Source organism: Chiloscyllium punctatum, chromosome 20, assembly GCF_047496795.1.
Source record: "Chiloscyllium punctatum isolate Juve2018m chromosome 20, sChiPun1.3, whole genome shotgun sequence".
NCBI classification, from domain to species: domain Eukaryota; kingdom Metazoa; phylum Chordata; class Chondrichthyes; order Orectolobiformes; family Hemiscylliidae; genus Chiloscyllium; species Chiloscyllium punctatum.
The window spans coordinates 88,898,641-88,920,824 of NC_092758.1; the positions used below are offsets into that span (position 1 = coordinate 88,898,641).

Genomic DNA, 22,184 nt, shown 5'->3' on the forward strand with positions numbered 1-22,184 from the left:
CAAATCTACAACAATTGATTCACAGAAATCAGAGGCCGATTTTAACCCCTTATCTAAAATAAATGTGATAGAGGAAAAGTCATTCCATTAGATTTATTCAAGCTTGAGACAGCATGCTTGGGGAAAGAATATTGCCATTCCCATTCGTTTGTGGCCTCAATTCACCCTCATTTCACGGACCATCATTTTAGGAGGGGCTTCAAATTCTGCAAGGGGCGGGGGGGGGTGCTAATGGGGTGAGGTTTGGCAGGGCAAGTGCAAGGGACGTGCAAGGAAAAGGAGTATGAGTCCTACCTTGTTGCTAACTTTCCTCTTCAGAAAGAGATCCGCCAAGCAGTCAGTGAGAAAGAATAAGAGAGGAAGTATCAGTGTAAGATCTCATATAATGTAACCCACAGTGTCCAGGAACCAAACACATTTCTCATTAATATCCATTCTCGGTAAAGGTCAAGGAAAAGATCCAAAGAAATATAACTGAGAGAAATAAGTACAGATGTACACGGCCATTGAGCCCATCTAAGTCATTCTACCAGACATAATCTATCAAGGTATGTGGCTCCCTTTTGTATGATTTGAGTCTTTATCTCCAATAACATATCGGGATTGTGATTTCTGATATTATTCTTGCCTTTTTTTAAAACTAGCATGTACCTGTTTACACTTGGACCATAGCCATGGTTTGACTTGGTAACATGTACAACCCCAACTCATCCTCATCTCAGAGCTCTTCTATCAGTCACTGTCTCTCGAAGAGACTGAAGTTTTCTAGCTGTTCCTTCTTTGCTAAAGTTACGTCAGTTATGGCTGACATAGTCGAGAGTGTGGTGCTGGAAAAGCACAGCAGGTCAGGCAGCATCCGAGGAGCAGGAGAGTCCACGTTTCAGACATAAGCCCTTCATCAGGAGACGAATCCTGATGAAGGGCTTATGCCCAAAACATCGACTCTCCTGCTTCTCGGATGCTGCCTGACCAGCTGTGCTTTTCCAGCAGCACACTCTCGACTCTGATCTCCAGCATCTGCAGTCCTCACTTTCTCCTTATGGCTGGCATAGTCAAAAAATTGGACCCCAAGGTATATCACCGGTTCCTGATACCCTCTAAATTTTCCGACTGTTGTGATAGAGTAATGTAGAGTATGCACGCCTTTCATATGGAAGGTGTTAAGTTATGAAGATGGAAAAAAAGTATTGTTACACAATGTATTTCTTCTGTTGGCCAGCAACCAGGTGCCATTGTATATGGGAAGACTGAGATGAGTGTAACATGGTTACGCAGTAGATTTCTCATTTGTACCACAAGAAGTCAACAAACTACTGAGCAAGTTAACATCTTCATTGCCAATACAGCAAAATTTTGTTTTAACCTTATGAACTGACACTTTCGATAAACCGGCAAAAATTATACACCTCAAAAAAACCCCGTGAAGTTTACGGTATTATTCTGTCCAATTATAGTTTTTTAAATTTATTTACCTCAGTGTAAATGTACTTCGAATCATAGAGACATACAGCACGGAAACAGACCCTCTGGTCCAACCAGTCCATGCCGACCGTAATCCCAAGCTAAACTAGTCTGCCTGCTCCTGGCCCATATTCCTCCAAATCTTTCCTACTCATGGACTTATCCAAATGTCTTTTAAATGTTGTAACTGCATCCACCACTTCCTCTAGCAGTTCAATTCACACACGACCCGCTCTCTGTATAAAACCTTTGCCCTTCATGTCCATGTTAAAATCTTTCTCCTCTCACCTTAAAAATGTGCCTCCCAGTTTTGAACTCCCCCACCCTAGGGAAAAGACCATTGCCATTCACCTTATCTATGCCCCTCATGATTTTATAAACCTCAATAAGGTCACCCCTCGACCTTTGCTCCAATGAAAGAAATCCCAGCCTTTCCAGTCTAACTTTAAATCTCAAACCCCCCCACTCCTGGCAGCATTCTGGTAAATCACTTCTGAACCCTCTCCAGTTTAATAATATTCTTCCTATAACAGGGCAACCAGAACTGGACGCAGTGTTCCAGAAAAGGTCTCTCCAACATCCTGTATAACCTCATCATAACATTCCAACACAAATGGCCACACAAAATATCAGTAGTTGACTCAATCTCAAGTCAATTTCTCCTCAAATGCTATGATCTCCCACAAGGTCTGAATAGTCAGTTGAGGGTGAGAGTGAGAACAGTCTCTGCTGGTAAAGTTATATTGTTATTTAAGTGATTAATGTAAATAAAGTAACAATGATGTGTATACCCCCCTGTATTACGTTTCTACTAGTTAGTGTATGGTTTTACATTGATTATCCAGAATATTTAACAAACTGGCTCAGTCCTGGTTCAATATGTGCCTGATAATAGAAAATTTACTGTATTATATATGCAAGTTCTGACTGCTTTTCCAATCTCTTTACTTGGTGGCAAATCTCATATTTGTTTGGCCAGGCATAGTTTGAGCAACGCCATCAACACGAGCATTTTAATTCAAGCTGTTTCCTGTCCAGTATTGTGGCCCCACCAACAGTGACAGTGTTCTAACTGGGGACAGTTACACTCATCAAAAGAAATGCCAAATAAAAGGGAAATGCTGTAGGTGCTGGATGTCTGAAATAAAAAAAAACTGAAAGTGCTGGAGAAGCTCAGCAGCTCATGAAGTGCCACATTTTCTGTTCCTACCTTCTGTCAGAGCACCGTTTTTAATGATGAAACAAAGCAAAACTGAAAGATGCAGATAATAATCCTTGTTGATCCCATTCTCTATTTATATAATCAATCTCTCGTCAACTGAAGGTGGCAAAGACTTACAAGTAGCTGATCATTTACACATATTTCTCACACCAGTAACAATTAGTTTTTAATTGAGCTCAGAATGTGTCTATTTTTACCTATTGGAACTTGGAGTTTTATAGGGACCAGGAGAGCTGTCTGGTGGTGCAATGGTAGTGTCCCTACCACTGGTGTTGGAGGTCCAGGTTCAATTCCCACCTGCTTCAGAGGTGTGCATTAACATTGAGCAATTCATTAACTAAAGAGAGTAGGCATGTCGATAACAGAGTAAAGATTAGACAAAGTGGGTGCTGAAGATTAGAGTAGTGCTGGAAAAGCACTCAAGGAGCAGGAAAATCGACACTTTGGGCAAAGCCCTTCATCAGGAATGACAATAACAGGGATGTTGATAATAGGCATATTTTAGCAAGAGAAGAATGATTATGTTATGAGACACCGTTTCCTTTAACTTGCCATTTAAAATTCTTGGGAGATTCCTTGCAATATTTCAAGTCTTGACATTGAATTAAATCTGTCTTTTTATCGACATGGGAAATCTGTAAGGTACTGAACAGGGAGGTGTATCCTTGTCACAAAGCAGTAGCCATCAACTCTGCTACAGAGTGGTCTGATAGCCTTTTATACCTGGCACTTGTATGCCCATTACTGCAGGAGAATATAGAGTCATAGAGCTGTGTAACACAGAAACAAACCCTTCGGTCCAACACATCCATGCCAACCAGATACCCTAAACTGATCCAGTCCCATTTGCCAGCATTTGGCCCATATCCCTCTGAAACTCTTCCAATTCATATATCCATCCAGATGCCTATTAAATGTTGCAATTGTACCAGCGTCCACCAATTCCTCTGGCAGCTCATTCCATACACGCACTACCCTCTGTGTGAAAAAGTTATCCCCCTTGGGTCCCTTTTAAATCTTTCCCCTTTAAACCTACGCTCTCTAGTTCTAGACTCTCACACCCCAGGGAAAATACCTTGTCTATTTATCCTATCCATGCCCCTCATGATTTTATAAACCTTTATAAGGTCACCCCTCAGCCTCTGACGCTCCAGGGAAAACAGCCCCAGTCTATTCAGCCTCTCCCTGTAGCTCAAACCATCCAAACCCAGCAAATTCCTTGTAAGTCTTTTCCGAACCATTTCAAGTTTCACAAAATCCTTTCTATAGTAGGGAGACTAGAATTGAATGCTGTTATGTAGCATCCAGAAATTCTACATTCTACGACGTGTTTTCCTTTCAATAGAGCGTTAGACAATTTTTATACATGGACTTTCATTTCAAAACTTGCAAATTCTGGTTATCTGAAATAATGATGCGGAGATGCCAGTGTTGGACTGGGCTGGACAAAGTCAGAAGTCACATGACACCAGGTTATAGTCCAACAGGTTTATTTGAAATCACGAGCTTTCAGAGCGCTGGCCCTCACTTCACCTGATGAAGGGGCAGCACTCTGAAAGCTTGTGATTTCAAATAAACCTGTTGGACTATAACCTGGTGTCATATGACTTCTGACTTTACCTGAAATAAAACAAAAGAGCAAAGATTTCAAAATTGTCAACTTAAATTATATACTTTCCATGTGGACTCTAGTTACCTATTGATTGGAATTAGAATCCCTACAGTGTGGAAACAGGCCCTTCGGCCCAACAAGTCCACACTGACCCTCCGAAGAGTAACCCATCCAGACCCATTCCCCTACCCTACATTTACCCCTGACTAATGCATCTAACATTATGGGCAATTTAGCACGGTCAATACACCTGACCTGCACATCTTTGGATTGTGGGAGGAAACTGGAGCACCCAGAGGAAACTTGCGCAGACACGGGGAGAATGTGCAAACTCAACATAGAGAGTCATCCGAGGTGGAGAATTGAGCCCAGGTCCCCATTTATAGAGTAAGATGCATTGTGACATCCCAACCCAATCAAACTGAAGCATTCCATGTGTTGTTGATGAGATTACCGAAAGGGGAGCACATTATTGCTCAGTAAAATGTGAGGGGTGTTTTTATTGTCTCACACCTCATGCAAATATAATTACATGTTGAGCACCTACTGACAGACAGCAGAACAATCAGGAATGAGTGACGATTTTAAAATTCTGCAAGGAGTTGTTCCTCTATTTAAAAGTTAGGGTGATTGCCATTTCTGATCTGGTAGACCATGCTGGAGAATGGATTGTTCACAAAGATCCTATTGCTCCAGAGGATGACAGATAGCATGTGGATAAGTCAGACTTTTGCCTGAAACGTCAATTTTCCTGCTCCTCAGATGCTGTCTGACCTGCTGTGCTTTGCCAGCACCACACTCTTAACACACTAATCTCCAACATCTGCAGTATTCACTTTCGCCTTAATTCAATGGCATTCAAAAAGAAAAGTGTAAAAAAGAAATCAGATATGCACAGCATTGTTTCGTTCACATTTAGTTATTATTTAGTTTTGCAACTCTTTTTTTTCTGGCTCTCCATTATCTCAAAACATGGCACACACCGTTAACTAAATGACTAAATTTCGAACCTATTCTAACCTCCAGACTAGCCTCCAAATTACTTTCAAAAATGCACCCAGCTGCTTTTGAAAACCGATTTATAGAATAGTTTGATTTCCTCTGAACTGTCAATGCTCCTTACTTTTGCATTTCTCTGTCTCCAGGATTAAATAAACAGAATTTTAAATCCAATTGTTAATCAAAACACAACAGGTCCTTTATTGTATTTATGTTTCTTACAAAGATATTATTTAGATTTATGGTTTGTTTAGAGAGGTTTTAAATTTTTGTAGTTTCTTTACCATGTTGGTAGAACATTAGAATATTGTTGTCATTTCCAGAATAGCAGTGAATTGGAGTGGATACCAGTCAAGGCCGAGGATATGGATGTATCCATTATTTTAGTCCTGGATTGAAACATGTTCAGCCAGTCTTAATGGGAACAAAAACTACGGGGAAATATACTACCTTCACTGTTGAACAATGGGACCATCAAACTGGTTTGGGAATGATATGAACCAAACTCTAAAGGGATTTTACCTTCGAGACCTGGGCCACAGGCCGTAACATGACACCGTGTTTTATCCGTTCCATCATTTCATTCACAGCTTTTACTTTCACATCATCGATCCCAGTCTGGTCTACAGAAAAAAAGACAGAGAAAATAAAGTGAAAGTATCAATCTTACTCCAAGCCACACTGAGCCAAGGCTGGATTCACTAACAGATGCACTGATCCTGTCTCCTCCATTATCTAAATATGTGAGGAAGTATCATTGGGTTTTAATCTCAAGTCCCCAGGACTTTTCCTTCCATTTCAGATCTATTGAAACAAGGAGGGGTCTTGTGATGCAGGGGTAATGTCTCTACCTCTGCACCAATGAAGATTGGATTCAAAGCCCACATGCTCCAGAGATGTGTAACAACATCTGTGAGCAGATTGATAAGGAAATATCTGCAACGGAGGAGACCTGAGCTCGTTCAGTCGAGTAATACATTTGGAAAGGGGAAGGGCAGCTCATATTCACCTGTAGAGGTTTCTGCTGTCTTTACAATGGGTAAAACTCCATTAAGCAGAACAGCTGTGAGTCAAACCATAGCAAGTTTACTTGACATTCCTGGGGTTAATGTCAACTGAATCCACCCAAAAGTCAACAGAAAGTAAAAGGTATATGACACACAGCTGATCTAATCCTGTCGGTTAGCACAGAACAGGTTATATTAACATTAATCGTTCTGTTTTGGATAGATGCAGGGAACAGAGTTCCCAACAGACTGTGTCAGTCATGTTCATGAGCATTGAGATTTACTTATGGTGATAAGGTGAGGCTGGTTGCTTACTGTTGCTAGGTTCCGGCTTTGGTTGTGTCTTGGAGTTCTTGGATGATCTTCGCACGATAGCAATGAGGGAACTGTAAGAGGTATAGCGTGAGTCCCAGCAGAAAATAAATCAGTTCTTCACAGGCAAAACCAACCAGCCACCAACAGCCTAGCCAGTAATTTTCCACCTTCCACAGTATCTGTGCTCCTCCTGATTTGTTCCGCTACTCCCCGGTCTGATTTGATGGTCTCACCCCCAATTAAACCATCACAAACTTCCATCTCTGTGGTTCCCCTGCTCTGTGCACATTTTTGTTGTCTCACAGCCCAGACCATCACCAAAACCAACCTTCCATCCAGTGACTCCATCTACACTTCCTGTTGCTTTGGAAAGACAGCAATATCATCAAAGAGCCCTCCCACCTCAGTTATAATCTCTCCCACCCTTTTTCATCAGGTAGAAAAACCTAAGGCTTAAACACATACACCGACAGGTTCAGGAATAGCTTCTACCGCGCTGTCATTAGGCTTCTGAATGGAGCTCTCAAATTTCAAATCTGATGTTAATCTTCCTTTTTGTGCACCTTCTCTCCAACCGTAACCTTGTATTCCTTGGTCTGTTTTATTACCCTATGATCTTTGTATGGTATTCTCTGCCTGTACTGCACACAAAACAAAACTTTTCACTGTACCTAGATACATGTGACAATGATAAATCAAATCAAACTATTTATCTGATTCACATGTTCATCTTGTCATGTACTGTGTCCATTGCTCTCCTTGTGGTCTCCTCTACGCTAGGGAGACAGGACATCAACTTCCAGAATGTTTCAGAGAACATCTCTGGGACACAAGCAGTAAACAACCCCACCACCCTGTGGTCAAACACTTCAACTCCCCTCCCACTCCACCAAGGACATGCCAATCCTGGGCCTCCTCCATCACCAAATCCTAACCAGCCAATGCCTGGAGGAAGAGCGCCTCATCTTCCACCTTGGGACTCTCCAATCACACAGGATCAATGTGAATTTCACCATTTTCCTCATTTCTTCCAACCCTCCAACTCGGCATTGTCCTCTTGAACTGTCCTACCTGTCCATCTTCCTTCCCATCTATCCACTCCACTCTTCTCTCTGACCTATCATTTTATCTCTCCACCCTTCAGGCTTTCTGCCTGTATTCCTGATGAAGGGCTTTTGCCCGAAACATCGATTTTACTGCTCCTCGGATGCTGCCTGAACTGCTGTGCTTTTCCAGCACCACTCTAATCTAGTCTCTGACCTATCACCTTCACCCCCACCTTCATCTATCTATCGGATTCCCAGCTACCTTCCCCCCCAGCCCCATCCCACTTATCTCTCAGCCCTCTTGGGCCACCCTACATTCCTGATAAAGAGCTTAGGCCCAAAACATTGACTCTCCTGCTCCTCGGATGCTGCCTGACCTGCTGTGCTTTTCCAGCACCACACTCTTTAACTCACATGTTAGCCTCTACATCATGTCTGATTGGATCGCATTGAGCTCAATTGGCCTTTTTCTCCCAATCGTTTAAGCTCCTCAACAGCAAAGATCAACTATGATTCCTGTCTCCACCAATACTTCACCACCTCTGTCCCCTCTCCCCTCACCCTCGCCTCTAACAATAAGTGGGAACTGTTGATGAAGTTACTTGTCATGGAGATAGAGGGCACTTATTCATCTGCCTTTACTGTTTCCCCACACTACTCCTGCCCTCCAAATGAATCCTTCCCCCATTATTATTCTCCTCAACCCCAAATCCCAATCTCTTTCTCCAATCCCCACATCCATTAATGCACCCTCCTCCCCGTTTCGCTTCCTTCTAATGCACTGAAGACCCTAGGGCCATACCTTATTGGGTTGCAGCGTGTGGATGGAAGAGGAGGGGGAGGTGGTGGGGGAGGAGGGGGTGGAGGAGGAGGGGGAGGAGGGGTCGGAGTGGGTGGAGGGGGTGGGGGTGGAGCTGCAGCCAGAGCTGGGTCAATCTCTTGAAACTTGATCTTCTTTAGTTCTTTCACTGCAAAATGACATTGACACGTACTTTAACTCTCAGGCAAATTTTGTTTTTTTGCCACTACCAGTGCGTGGTGATGGCTAGTTCATTTCTGAAACACAGTTACCATCAAACTGAAGGTGTTCTGTTAGGCTAGATACAGACATTCCATCTGGAGCCAGAAGGGGTGACTACGCTGCACTAACAACATCATGCATTTACATATCATCTCCTGCTGCCAAGGTGTAACGGCGAAAGACCACCACCTGCCAAGGTTAAGTAGGAGTCCATTAAGGTATCGGACCTTCCCTGAGACTCAAATGTAGGTAAAATATAGTCTGGTTCAAGTAAGAGATGCCTTTGGTTTGTTTGGATAGAGTCAAAATCTAGTGTTTGTTAGTTTCCTTGATATGCTACAGTACAGAATAAAACTGCTTAAGTGACTTATATATATGTATACGCAACAATATTTTTTATGATTAACGTATATTTCAAAATAAAAAATTCACCTTTGGCCCTAGTTAAATGTTCCCAAGTCCTTCTTAGGAGTAATATCGAATAAAATTTGATACCAAATCACATCAGCAAATATTAAGATAGTGACCAAAAACTTATTGCTGAAGATAAGTGAAAGAGGAATAGGAACTGGGGAAGCAGAGAGATTTGAACAAGGAATTTCAGATTCTGGGTCCGAGGATAGCAAGGGCACAGTCACCAATGGTGGAGCGATTCACATTGAAGATCCTCAACAGGTCAGAACCTGCAGTGCTGTCGAAGTCCCAGGGCAGGAAGATGATGGGGCACAGGAAGACCATTAGCAATTTGAATATCAGGAAGAGACTTTTAAATCGAAGCACTGCAGGACTGGGAGCAATTGGGTGTCTGTGAACAGAGGAGTAATGGGATTTGATAGATGGACAATAGAGGTTTGGATGAGCTCACATTATACAGAGGGTGAAAGATAGGAAGCCAGTCCAAGAGAGTATTGGAATCCCCTGTTAATATCATAAGCAGAAAGTCTGTATCACTTTTATGTAATTGAGTGTGCACAATGCACTAATCATCTGCAAACAGGAAGATGACTCTGTTACTTGCATTTCTTTAATCAGGGAGTTGCAGCACAAGCAATATGTCTGTCCCATTTCCTACACTGAGTACAAGTGATAGGGTTGATGGTCAGGATCTTTACCCCGAGGTGATATATCTAAGGCTAGCAGGCATACATTAAAGGGAGAGAGGAAAGTTCAAAGGAGATCTGAGGGGTAAGTTTTTTACACGGAGAGTGGTAGCAGTGTGGACCGTGCTGCCAGGGATGGTAGTGGAGGCAGATACGATAGGGGCACTTAAGGAGCTTTTAGATAAACACATGAACATGCAAGGAATAGAGGGATAAGGATCAAGGGCAGGCAGAAGGGGTCAGTTTAATTTGGTGTTATGTTCAGCACAACATGGTGGACTGAAGGGCCTGTTCCTGTGCTGTCCGGTTCTATGTTCTAAATGAAAAGCGCTGCGTCATCTGCAAGGTGCTCCTGTACTGCCTGAGCTATTGCAATGGGGACTATGACTACAAGCTCATACATCCTTTCCATCCAGTGCACACCTTGATCCTCCAGCTCGCTGTTCCTCTGCTCCACCTCTTGTACTCGCTGCTCTGACTCCCGTCTCTCCTCCTCAACCATCTCCAGTTGCCTCTGTAGAGTACCCAGTTCCTTCTGCAGTGCTGACTCATTGAGGTGAGTCTCTAGCTCTTGAATCTGTAGGGGAAGGAATTATTCTCAGTTTGTTCAGAGTGCGGTCAGTCAGTGCTGCACAAACGCCGAGCTCAGAGCCAGATGGTAGACAATGGTGTATCGCTGGATTAAAGTACTCTAACCATGTCTGTTTAAATTAAATCCATCACAAACAATGCTGCTACTCAAAACTCAAAATATAGCAGTGTACACTGCACCTCCGAATTGTGTGATGAGTGTCTGTATCTTTTATTGCCCGGATTGTGACTTGGGGTGGCACAGTGGCTCAGTGGTTAGCACTGTAGCCTCCCAGCGCCAGGATCCAAGGTTCAATTCCAGCTTTGGGTGACTGTCTGTGTGGAGTTTGCACATTCTTCCCGTGTATGCGTGGGTCCTCTCTGGTTCTCTCCCACGGTCCAAAGATGTGCAGGTCAGGTGAATTGGCCATGCTAAATTGCCCGTAGTGTGAGGTGCATTAGTCAAAGGGAAATGGGTCTGGGTGGGTTACCCTTTGTAAGGTCGGTGTGGACTGGTTGGGCCAAAGGGCCTGTTTCTACACTGTAAGGAATCTAGCTTTACTTGGAATAACCCTTCCCTCCAGTATTCCATGTAAAAATATGCTGAAGCAATGTTTAAAATTACAAAAGTTGACTTCCATTTTGTTTAAACAATTACACTCATGAGTAAACCCAGGGAACATAAGAACCAGGAGCATGTTAGCCTCTTGAACCTGTTCCATTTTGGTAAGAATGTTGCACCCTCAATTCCATTTTCCTGTCTGCCCTGTCATAACCCTTGGCCCTTCACAATCAAAAATCTCGAACCTTGAATATATTCAGTGACCTGCCTCCACTGCTCTCTGTGGGGGAGAATTCCAAAGAAGATGACAAACTTCCTGAGGAAGTGGTGGATATGGATTCAATTACGTTTTAAAGACATGAATAAGGACATGAATAGTAAAGATTTGGAGGGATATGGGCCAGGAGCAAGCAGTTGGGACCAGTTCAGTTTGGGATTATGGTTGGCATGGACCGAAGGGTCTGTTTCCGTTGCTGTATGATTCTCTGAAATTAAAAACACTTCTCCTCATCTCACGCATGGGAGACCCCTTATTATACCATATTTTAAAGTATGTCATTTGAAATAAACTGGTACGGGACATTTCCGAACGAAGATAGTGAGGACTGCAGATGCTGGAAAGTGGATAAAGTGTAGAGCTGGAAAAAGCACAGCAGGTCAGGCAACATGAAGGATCCCGACCTGAAATAGCACATCCCCTGTTCTTCTGATGCTGCTGGATCTGCTGTGCTTTTTTTCCAACTCCACATTTTATCGACTCATATTTCTGAATGATCTTCTTGTGACCAAGGCTGGAGGAGTGCTCTGTTGCTTTAGTGCCATTATAACATGCATCACATCATAAAAGAAAGATATATTTCCAGTTTCTGAGATGTTCAATTAAATAGCTTATTTTTATTTGGTTTCAAATAAAAGATCTGTCAACTGGGATGAGTGAATTGCCTTAGTGCCGATTTCCCTGGAGCATCAGAGGCTGAGGGGTGACCTTATAGAGTTTTATAAAATCATGAGGGGTATGGATAGGGTAAATAGACAAGGTATTTTCCCTGGGGTGGGGGAGTCCAGGACTAGAGAAGCATAGATTTAGGGTGAGAGGGGAAAAATTTAAAAGGGACCTCAGTGACAATCTTTTCACGCAGAGGGTGGAGCGTGTATGGAATGAGCTGCCAGAGGAAGTGGTTGAGGCTGGTACAATTACAACATTTAAAAGGCATCTGGATGGGTATATGAATAGGAAGGACTTGGAGGGATATGGGCCAAGTGCTGGCAAATGGGACTAGATTAATTTAGTCAGCATGGATGAGTTGGACTGAAGGGTCTGTTTCCGTGCTGTACATCTCTATGACACTATGAATCTATCACAGTGGACCCCCTCCCTACATTCCTCCCGGATGCCAAATCCACCGAGGGAAGTAGCAAATTTCCATGGCAACAGAAACCCTGACCTCTTTGTGATGCTGCAGCCTTTCCTCTTCCAGGGTCTTGGTAATGGCTGCGACCTCCTCCAATGCTTTGAGCAGCTGTATGCTGGGATCGACCTGCTGCAGGAGAATCGCACTCTGCCGGTTCGCTTCCTTCTGCTTAATCAACATCTGTAACAGGGTGGGAGCAGAACAACAGTGAAACATCGATCACATATTCACCAGCTCCCACACTTACCCAACTACTCTCACATTCAACTCACTTCAACTCCACATGGCACCACTTCGCACATGTCCTGACCTGGTGATGAAAACGATGATCGGCATTTATCCAAACCAAAACATACAAAAGTTTGCTAACCAATTTTTGGTTAAGGTAATCTTTTACTAGGAGAAAGTAGGGTTGCAGATGCTGGAGATCAGAATCAAAGAGAGTGTAGTGCTGGAAAAGCACAGCAGGTCAGGCAGCATCCGAGGTGCAGGAAAATCGACGTTTTGGGCATGAGCCCTTCATCAGGAATGAAGCTTGTCTGCAAAAGCCTCATTCCTGATGAAGGGCTCTTGTCTGAAACGTTGATTTCCCTGCTCCTCGGATGCTGCCTGACCTGCTGTGCTTTTCCAGCACCACACTCTTCGAATCTCCTTTTTACTGATTGGCATTACTATCTAGTCTCATTCCCATTAATACAGAGGGCGGGGTTTATTAACTGTAGTTGCTTTCAGTCCACATCTCTAACATTAAACATCAAGACTCTAATGATGAACCATCAATCTATTGTCGGAATAAAACCCATCTGGCTCACTGATATCCTTTAGGGAAGGAAACTGCCATCCTTACCTGGTCTGGCCTACATGTGACCCCAGACCTACAGCAATGTGGTTGGCTCTTAACTGCCCTCTGGGCAATTAGGGATGGGCAATAAATGCTGGCCTGGCCAGTGATGCCTTCATCCCGTGAATGAATAAATTAAAAATTAAAGGCACAATGGGGACTTAGTTCTATTTAATTGCACAAGCATCTGGCTTCTGAACCTGCAAAATGACACCAAAACTTTGAGATCCAACCCTGATTAAATGAAGACATTGCATTAAGAATGTACAAAAGGACACAGTGATTCTACGAGAGTGTGCAGCTAAGGGGAAACACAGCAACTCCTGGCTGAGCCTGCTATGGTATAGGCTGGCACCGTGTAATTCCTGTTGTGTGGTTTCCTTGGAGAAAGGGCACTGCCACCATGTAATGATGTTTGGCAAGTGTCTGACTGGCAGTCAGAAGAGTCAGAAACAGTGAGCGCCATTGCTGTAATGATGCTCACCACATGCCAATGAGGTAAGCTGTGCAGACAGTGTGGTTTGCATCGCTGTGTTACAGACCTCTCTGCAAGTGAAAGGGAGCTCCCTAAACCCGTGATGGTAGATCTTCCATTTATAAGCACCTAACAATGATGTCAGGATACTGCAGAGTGTTTTACAACCAATTGTCTCATCACTGTAACACAGCTAATTCACACACAGCAAACCAATACACTCTCATCTTGTTAGTACTGGGAGAGGATTTGTTATTGTGGGGATATATGAAACAGTGTGATTGAGCCAATGGCATACACTGTAACAGCTAAAAATACAAGAAAATGGCTTATCTGATTGTTTTAATATTGTATAACAGTTATATTTGTTTCTGCTGCTAATAGGGTTATATGACAAGCAGAGTGTTGACCAGTTTATCTAAATACATACACAAACTACCACTAGACAAATCTGACTGATATCATAACGGTTCAAGTCAAGTGACTTTCTGGTGCAATGTCATGTTGTAATTGTGTTGCGAGGATTTGAAAACAAACTATAATTAAGATAAAGCTATCAGCACCTTAATGTATAAAAATGTAAGCCGAACTTAGAATCGACAGAGTTAGACACTTATTCCCAGCAACTGGAGTGTAACAGTGACTGTTGCTTAATAACAATTCTTGGATTTTTAACTAGTCATTCTAAGACGAAAAAGAGAATATCCGACAGTTATGAACTGTGTTATGGACCAGACCAGACACCCTCAAAATATTTGAAGAAGGTAGCCTAGATCCTAATGTTTTCATAGTTTAAAGGTAAATGTGAAGTGGCATGTTCCAGATGCAATGCAACTGGTCAAACTACAATAAGCAAAACATAATTTATTCAAACACTATGGTTAAAATGCAAACAAAAGAAAGAGAAATTTAGAATAACTTAACTATTGGAAAACTTAATTGAATAATAATAATAATAACTACTACTAATTAACTGTTCCAATATAGTAATATGCCATAAACACACCCCTTGGCAAGAAGGTAACTCAGGCACAGATTCTCACATGCAGTTCTCCAATCCAGGAGGAAGAAACATAAAGAGGAAATTCAGTGAGAGTAGCAGCCAAGAGATTTCCGCTGAAACTTCCAACTCTTTTGAGATCCCTCCTCTGCAAACAGTTTCTGTGGCCAAAATTTTAAAAACAAGCTAGAAAGCCTGATCAGTTGAGAGCAGGCCACAGCCAGGTTGCTTCTATTGGAGTTCAGAAAAGATTTACAAGGATGTTGCCAGGGTTGGAGGATTTGAGCTACGGGGAGAAGCTGAACAGGCTGGGGCTGTTTTCCCTGGAGTGTCGGAGGCTGAGGGGTAACCTTATAGAGGTTTACAAATTTATGAGGGGCATGGATAGGGTAAATAGACAAGGTCTTTTCCCTGGGGTGGGGGGTCCAGAACTAGACAGCATAGGTTTATGGTGAGAGGGGAAAGATATAAAAGAGACCTAAGGGACAACTTTTTTACACAGAGGGTGATACGTGTATGGAATGAGCTGCCAGAGGATGTGGTGGAGGCTGGTACAATTGCAACATTTGGATGGGTATATGAATAGGAAGGGTTTGGAGGGATATGGGCCGGGTGCTGGCAGGCGGGACTAGGTTGGGTTGGGATATCTGGTTGGCATGGACAGGTTGGACCGAAGGGTCTGTTTCCGTGCTATACATCTCTATGATTCAACGACTCTAAGTTGTTTCCTTAAGTCACATTCAGTCATCAGTTTGGTACCTCTGCCTTACAACTTCTCTCCAAAACAAAACCTGTACAAAATAACCTGTTAAAGTGACAGCACCGTCACAACTATATCACTCATCTCCTTCCAGCTTCTGTTAGCATATAAGTCCGTGCAGAGGGAAGAATTTACTGTAAATGAAGGCACTGTTATCTCACCATCTCACAATTAATACGTCTGTACAAGGCAATGTGTTCAAAACGGTCACACATCTCTTTCCTGTGTGTGTGTGTGCTCTCAGATAGTTACAGACACTATATGCAAAAATTATATTGCAATATCCTTTCAAGTACATGTTGTAATCATATTATAATTATGTGTTAAAGTGAAATTGACTACAGTCTCCATTACCAGCCTGACAGGGTCAGTGATCTCACATTAATTCAGTGCAGTATTGGTAATTTCAGTTGGAGAATAAGCAGCACCAACATTCTATCTGTGATAAATATTTCATGTTTAAATGGGTTCAGGCAAGCATATTTAATAGAAGAATAACACAGGCAATGTTTAAATAAAGTCACTTAGCCCTCGCTAGATGCAGACCTTTCACTGCCTGCCCTTTTACACATACCTCGTGAGCAAACGATTCAGCCTTCTGCCTTAGGCTCTGCTCCAGCTCCAGCTGTTGTCTGAGATCCTCGTATTCCTGTGTTGCCATCACGGAAACTGAGCCAGAAAACATTGCACAGACAGGTTACTGTCTTCTTGTCCTTCTGGTTGTAGATTTATAACAGAAATCGAAATGTAAGATGGGGAATGGGAAAGAGTGGTGGTGGAGGAATAGCAAGGAAAGGGCCAATTGCCAACAGAAGTGTTAACTTTGTAACATTGTACACATCCCTCCCAAATGCTTTTCCACTCTGTGCTATGTGTCCTGGAAGAATGATATGTGAAAATTCTTCTCCTGATTGAAAGTGTCTGCGCTGTGCATCATTGAGAATTCTGATTGAATCTAAAATAATTGTAACTAGTTTTCAATCTATTTTGTTGCAATTTGTGTGTCATTTTCCACTGTCTTAAATAAAGTGTTCAGGGTAATCACAGCAGCATTATAACTGCACCAGTAGAAGCAATTAAAGAAACAAACAAAATCATGTATTTATAAAGCCTCATAACCTCAGGACATCTCTCAGCACAAAGAAGTACTTCTGAAATATAGTCGCTGTTATATCACAAGGAAGTGTTTTGCTTGGGCAATTAATTAGTACGATAATGATAAAATCTGAGCTTACGTTTACTAAGGCAACTTTATGACTATAATTTATAACTTTCTTTATTGCTGGCTAATAGATAAATTAATTACCATTCCACATTTAACCACCAAGGCCCATTCGGAGAATATTGCTCTAGGTACTTGAAGTAAAGAATACAGGATGCAGTTTAGTAATGAGTGTTTGCAAATATTCATGTTCATTTTTAAACTAAAGCAACTTCCAATCCCCCTCTCTGCAAAGCACACCTGTTCACATTGACATGGATACCGGGATTTGACGTGAAGGTTGCGACCTTGGCACCCGGTTGAAAGGCTAGAACAACCTCTTGTGCACCAGGCCAGCTCATTCTGCAGTCATTTAACATTCAACAACAAGTCCATGCCGAACTTCCGAAGAGTATCCCAACCCCCTCTGACTAATACACCTAACATTATGGACAATTTAGCATGGCCAATTGACCATTTTTGGAATGTGGGAGGAAACCAGAGCACATGCAAACTCCAGACAGACAGTCGCCCAAGGCTGGAATCGAACCTGGGACCCTGGCACTGTGAGGCAGTGGTGCTAACTACTGAGCCACCATGCCACCCTGGCCATTAAATATCAAACTCTCTGCCCAATCTTACAAGACAATAATTGTTCAGGGACATGTGGCAAATCAACTGTACTGTGATAGTTAACCACATGACGTGGTTTATAATTATGGATTTTATTGGCTTGCTTGTGGCATTCTGTGCCATTTTTCTGTTACACTTATCTAATAGCACTTTTTACTTTCCCTTCAATATTGTTTTTGTTCCACTTCCTATGGATCAGGCACCGAATAGGAATCTGTTCAAATGTGAAGTAAACTACACTTTTGAAGTCAGGTGGGAGATATGCTCAGCCAATCATTCCCTGGCTCCCATTCTTTCGTGAGCTGCTGAGAAAGGATTCATAAATAAAGGTATTGAGTACAAAAGTGGAGGAATTAGATTTAACCTTCATAAAACAATATTGGTGCCAACTACAGTATTGCATCCAATTCTACTCATCAGACTTTAAGAAGTTCCTTCAGTTCAGAAGGGATTTACCAGAAAGGGTCCAGGAATGGGGAACTTTAGCAAAACGTTTAGCTTGCAAAGGGCTGTTTTTTTCTCTCCTTAGATTGAAGGAGAAGGAGAATGAGGGAAGATTTGATGGAAATGTATAAGAGTTTGACAAAGTAGACGGAAAGAAAACACTTCCCATTGGCTGTGCTAAATTGCACCTTGTGTCCAGGGATGTGGAGGCTAGGTGGATTAGCCATTGGAAACACAGGGTTATAGGGATATGGTAAGGGCAGATTTGGGTGGGATGCTGTTTGGAGAATTGGTAGGGGCTGATGGGCTGAATAGCGTTCTTCCATACTGTAGGGATTCTATGATTAGCTGTTGATACAATAACTATGAGCACAAATTTGAGAATTTGGGCAAGAGATTCAGAGGAAATATGAGAAAAGGTTTTTTTATGCAGCGAGTGATAATGAAGCTCCCTGTCTAGGAGGGTGGTACAATCAATGATCACCAAAGGGACTCTGATAGAAGCTTGAAGGAAATAAACTCAATGGAGTGAAACTGACTGGAGTGTTCTCTGAGGGGGTGGCATACATTCAATGGGACAAATGGCCTTCTTCCACCAGAAAGGAATCTGTGAGACAGAGATCTTAGCATTTTGCAGACAGCGTTGATTCCTACACAAACCCTTGAAACTCATCAACTATGAGATTCTCAAGAAATCACTAAATTCCGCTCTCAGTAAAATGACTTTACATCAACCCATTAAAAGCTGATTTCCATTGCTTCTGACAGGATCATCCCATTTATATTTGTGAAATGTGTTTCTTTTCATATCCTGAAGCAAGTCATTATTTAAGAACCACCTGTTGTCTGCAAATTAAATTATCATTCCCAGGAGGCCCAGATTACAAGCTAATCAAGAGAACCAGATCATTTACATCAGGCAAAACGATTGTGAGTTACACATTGGTGTTTAAGCAAGTTCCTGTGAAAATTCTACAGAATAGCAACAGGTATGTTTGAACTCACCCCTGTTGAAACTTTTGATTGTTTTTGTTTGTTTCTCCAGCAAGTTTTGAAGTTCTGTCATCTCAACTTGTTCCTTCTCCAACTAAAAGCACAAACCAAAGACAAAGAAACATTAGGAGAAAGTGAGGACTGCAAATGCTGGAGATCAGAGTCAAAGAGCGTGATGCTAGAAAAGCACAGCAGGTCAGGCAGCGTCCGAGGAGCAGGAGAATTGATGTTTCAGGCATAAGCCCTTCATCAGGAATGGCGTATGCTCGAAATGCCGACTCTGCTGCTCTTTGGACGCTGCCTGACTGCTGCGCTTTTCCAGCGCCACACTCTTCAACATTACAACATTAGTTTTGAGTCAACCCATCTCAAGGGAATTTACACCATTATATGTACTAGGTCTTAACTCAGCTGGGGACTGGACATAACAGGGTTTAAGAACATGGTGTGTGTACACGAAAGAGAAGGGGGTCTACATTTACATTCCTGGGTGATCTTTGGATAGTGAGCAGCTCTGGCAAATGATAGCAACATCCAATAACACTTTCTGCAGTCCAGCTAGATCTGGCAATGAACAATTAAACCAGGTCTGTAACCTTGATATCTATTGGTCTTAAGATGCAAAGCTGAAAGATATTCCAGAGGGAATGGCCAGGCTAAAGGATTTTCAGCAAAGCGAGACTGTAGAGATTGCTGAGCAAATCAGTAGCTGCAGAAATGTTGTTGTGAATGGAGAGACAAAGAGGGAACATTGGGATTTGGATATGCTAATTTATTAACTACACGTGAGTGCTCAGTATTCCCAGTGATGGAGGTGTAAAATAATAGGTCATCCCATTATAAATATTTTGACCCACCCTATTCAGACATGTTCTGACATGCCTCTAGAACTCATAGAGTCATACAGCATGGAAACAGACCCTTCAGTCCAACCAGTTCATGCTGACCATGTTCCCAAACTAAACTAGTGCCACTTGCTTGCCACTATCCTTCCAAATCTTCCCTACTCATGAATTTATCCAAATGTCTTTTAAATATTGTAACTGGACCTGTATCCATCACTTCCTCTGGCAGTTCAGTCCACACGTGAACCACTCCCTGTGTAAAAAGGTTGCCCTTCTGAAATCTTTCTCTTCTCACCTTAAAAATATGCCCCCTAGTTTTGAATCCCCTCCCTAGGGAAAAAACCTTTGCTATCATCTTATATATATTCCTCATGATTTTATAAACCACTATAAGGTCACCCCTCAACCTCCTGCGCATCAGTGCAAAATGTCCCAGCCTATCCAGCCTCTCCTTGTAACTCAAACCTTCCATTCCCAGCAACATCCTGGCAAATCTCTTCTGAACCCTCTCCAGCTTAATCATATCCTTCCTACAACAGGGCGACCAGAACTGGACACTGTACATCAGAAGATGCCTCACCAATATCCTGTAAAACTTCAACATGACAGCCCAACTCCTACAGCTGATCACCCAACTCAATACTCTGTCCCCGCTTTCTCCCCACGTCCATTGATTCCTTTAATCCTAAGAACAATATCTACGTCTTGAAAGTCTTCAATGTTTTGTCTTCAACAGTTTCATGTGGTAATGAATTTGGCCTTGTAGTTCTGAGGTAGTGGCATAACCAATGCTCCACAAGAGTCTTCATTCACCATTCGATACATAGCCTGACTTACCTTTCCATGAATACAAGTAGCCAGTGGCTACCCCATGTTTCCTGCCCCATTGAAGTTGCAAATCAGCTTTGTGGAGTCTAAGCATCAATGAGCCTTTAATTCTGCCAGTTAATAACATCTCTTCTAGAATCTCAGGGTTTTTAAAAGAAGTTTTTAGATGTTGCTGATTGCCTTATCGTAACTGCGCTATGAAAGTTCACCAGTTTGTTGTCCTGACAGTTTTGATAACTTTAACTGGAAGAAGTTAACTCATTCACTCACCATGTGCAGCACCTCAATAGATGTTTTGTTTGTGTAATTGCGAGCTTTTGGTAGATTAGCTAAAGTAAGACTGTCCAAGCAAGCTAGATTTAAGGAATCAAATAAATATCAAACATGGATAACCAGTCTCCATGCAGTTGTTTGATAATGAATTACAGTACAGGATCTACCTGATTGATGGTCCTTACAATGATCACTGTTCACAGCAGCCTTACAAGATAGATAATCAGGACCATAAAAATATAAAGCATGGAGTAGATCTCATCAGATCAGCGACGGCTCAGAGGCTAATTGGCAGCTCATCAACGCGTGCACAATTTATAGATTGCCACCTTCAATTTGCTATAGAATCCCTACAGTGTGGAGGCAGGCCATTCAACTCAACACCAACCCTCTAAAGAACATCCCACCCAGATCTACCTCCCAACCACCCACCCCAACCCTGTCCATGTAACTCTGCGTTTTGATTGGCTAACCTACCTAGTTTACACATCTGTGAACACTATGGGGGCAATTTCCCATGGCCAATCCACCCTAACCTGCACAGTCTTTGGACTGTGGGAGGAAACCGGAGGAAACCCACACAAACACGGGGAGAAAGGGCAAGCTCCACACAGACAGTCACCCGAAGGTGGAATTGAACCCGGGTTCATGGTGCTGTGAGGCAGCAGTGCTAACCACTGAGCCACCATGCTGCCCTCATTCAATTATCCAACCCGACTAACTTTAGTTCTTTAGTTGCCGGTTTTGTGTAAAACTTGGGTGGTAACTTCCATTGAGACTAATGCTACAATGGTGGGGAGAAAACTATGTAGATTTTCATGACTGTAGATTTGCAGAGTGCTAAATGTCCCCTAATGTATTGTCAACAGAAGGCACTTACCCTGGTGGTTAATTCCTCAATGTTGCTCTGCAATTCCTGCACTTGACCAGCAAGTTGTTTCTTCTCCTCCAGAAGCTGTGTTACCGTCTCCTGCAGATCTGTGGACACAAGTAGGAGTCAGAGACAAGCAAATGTCCCCTTCATATACCTTACCACTAGACAGCACAAATGGAAAAGTGCTCCAAAACACTAATGGCGGAATTGTGCCTGAATGTCTTGATGGAGTTCAGGGAGGAACCACAAAAATCTGTTGCAGTAGAGATTCGTCTTGCCCAGACATGATTTTTCGTTTCTTGGGTTCTCCATAAAATGGGGTCTAGTGGTAAGGTTGTGGGGGGACTTTTGAAACTTAGAATGTAAAGTGGACACTGAATGAAGCTCTCAGTTGTAATTATCTTTGTTACACATCCTGCCCTCAATATAAGGTTTTCATTTCTAACACTAACAGCTCAATGTGTTACAGGTATGCTATAAGTTTATGAGAAAATAGAACCTTATTTTCCTTGCTATGCTTTTATAAAACGGTTGACACTCATTTCAACACAGATGACACTTTAACTAGTGGGATCAATTCTTATTATTAAGATTAACTGGAAAGGGTTCAGCAGAGATTGACCAGGATGTTGTGGGGTTTGGAAGGTTTGAGTTATAAGGAAAAGCTGGATAGGTTGGGACTTTTTTCAC

At 42.4% G+C, this 22,184-nt stretch overlaps 1 protein-coding gene across 3 annotated transcripts in view; it reads right to left on the reverse strand.

Moving 5' to 3' along the window:
• LOC140492254 (shootin-1-like) overlaps positions 1 to 22,184 on the reverse strand; it is a 109,556-nt gene that overhangs the window by 18,181 nt on the left and 69,191 nt on the right. For 2 of the 3 annotated variants that reach the window (XM_072591184.1, XM_072591186.1), the window contains 9 exons: positions 21,501 to 21,598; positions 18,687 to 18,768; positions 15,978 to 16,072; positions 12,361 to 12,507; positions 10,207 to 10,360; positions 8,465 to 8,630; positions 6,617 to 6,687; positions 5,817 to 5,917; positions 295 to 312 (listed from right to left, as the gene is read on the reverse strand). In XM_072591184.1, coding sequence (XP_072447285.1) covers positions 295 to 312; positions 5,817 to 5,917; positions 6,617 to 6,687; positions 8,465 to 8,630; positions 10,207 to 10,360; positions 12,361 to 12,507; positions 15,978 to 16,072; positions 18,687 to 18,768; positions 21,501 to 21,598 — 932 coding nt within the window. The remainder of the gene's footprint in view (positions 1 to 294; positions 313 to 5,816; positions 5,918 to 6,616; positions 6,688 to 8,464; positions 8,631 to 10,206; positions 10,361 to 12,360; positions 12,508 to 15,977; positions 16,073 to 18,686; positions 18,769 to 21,500; positions 21,599 to 22,184) is intronic. The other variant, XM_072591185.1, reaches the window with a different exon arrangement.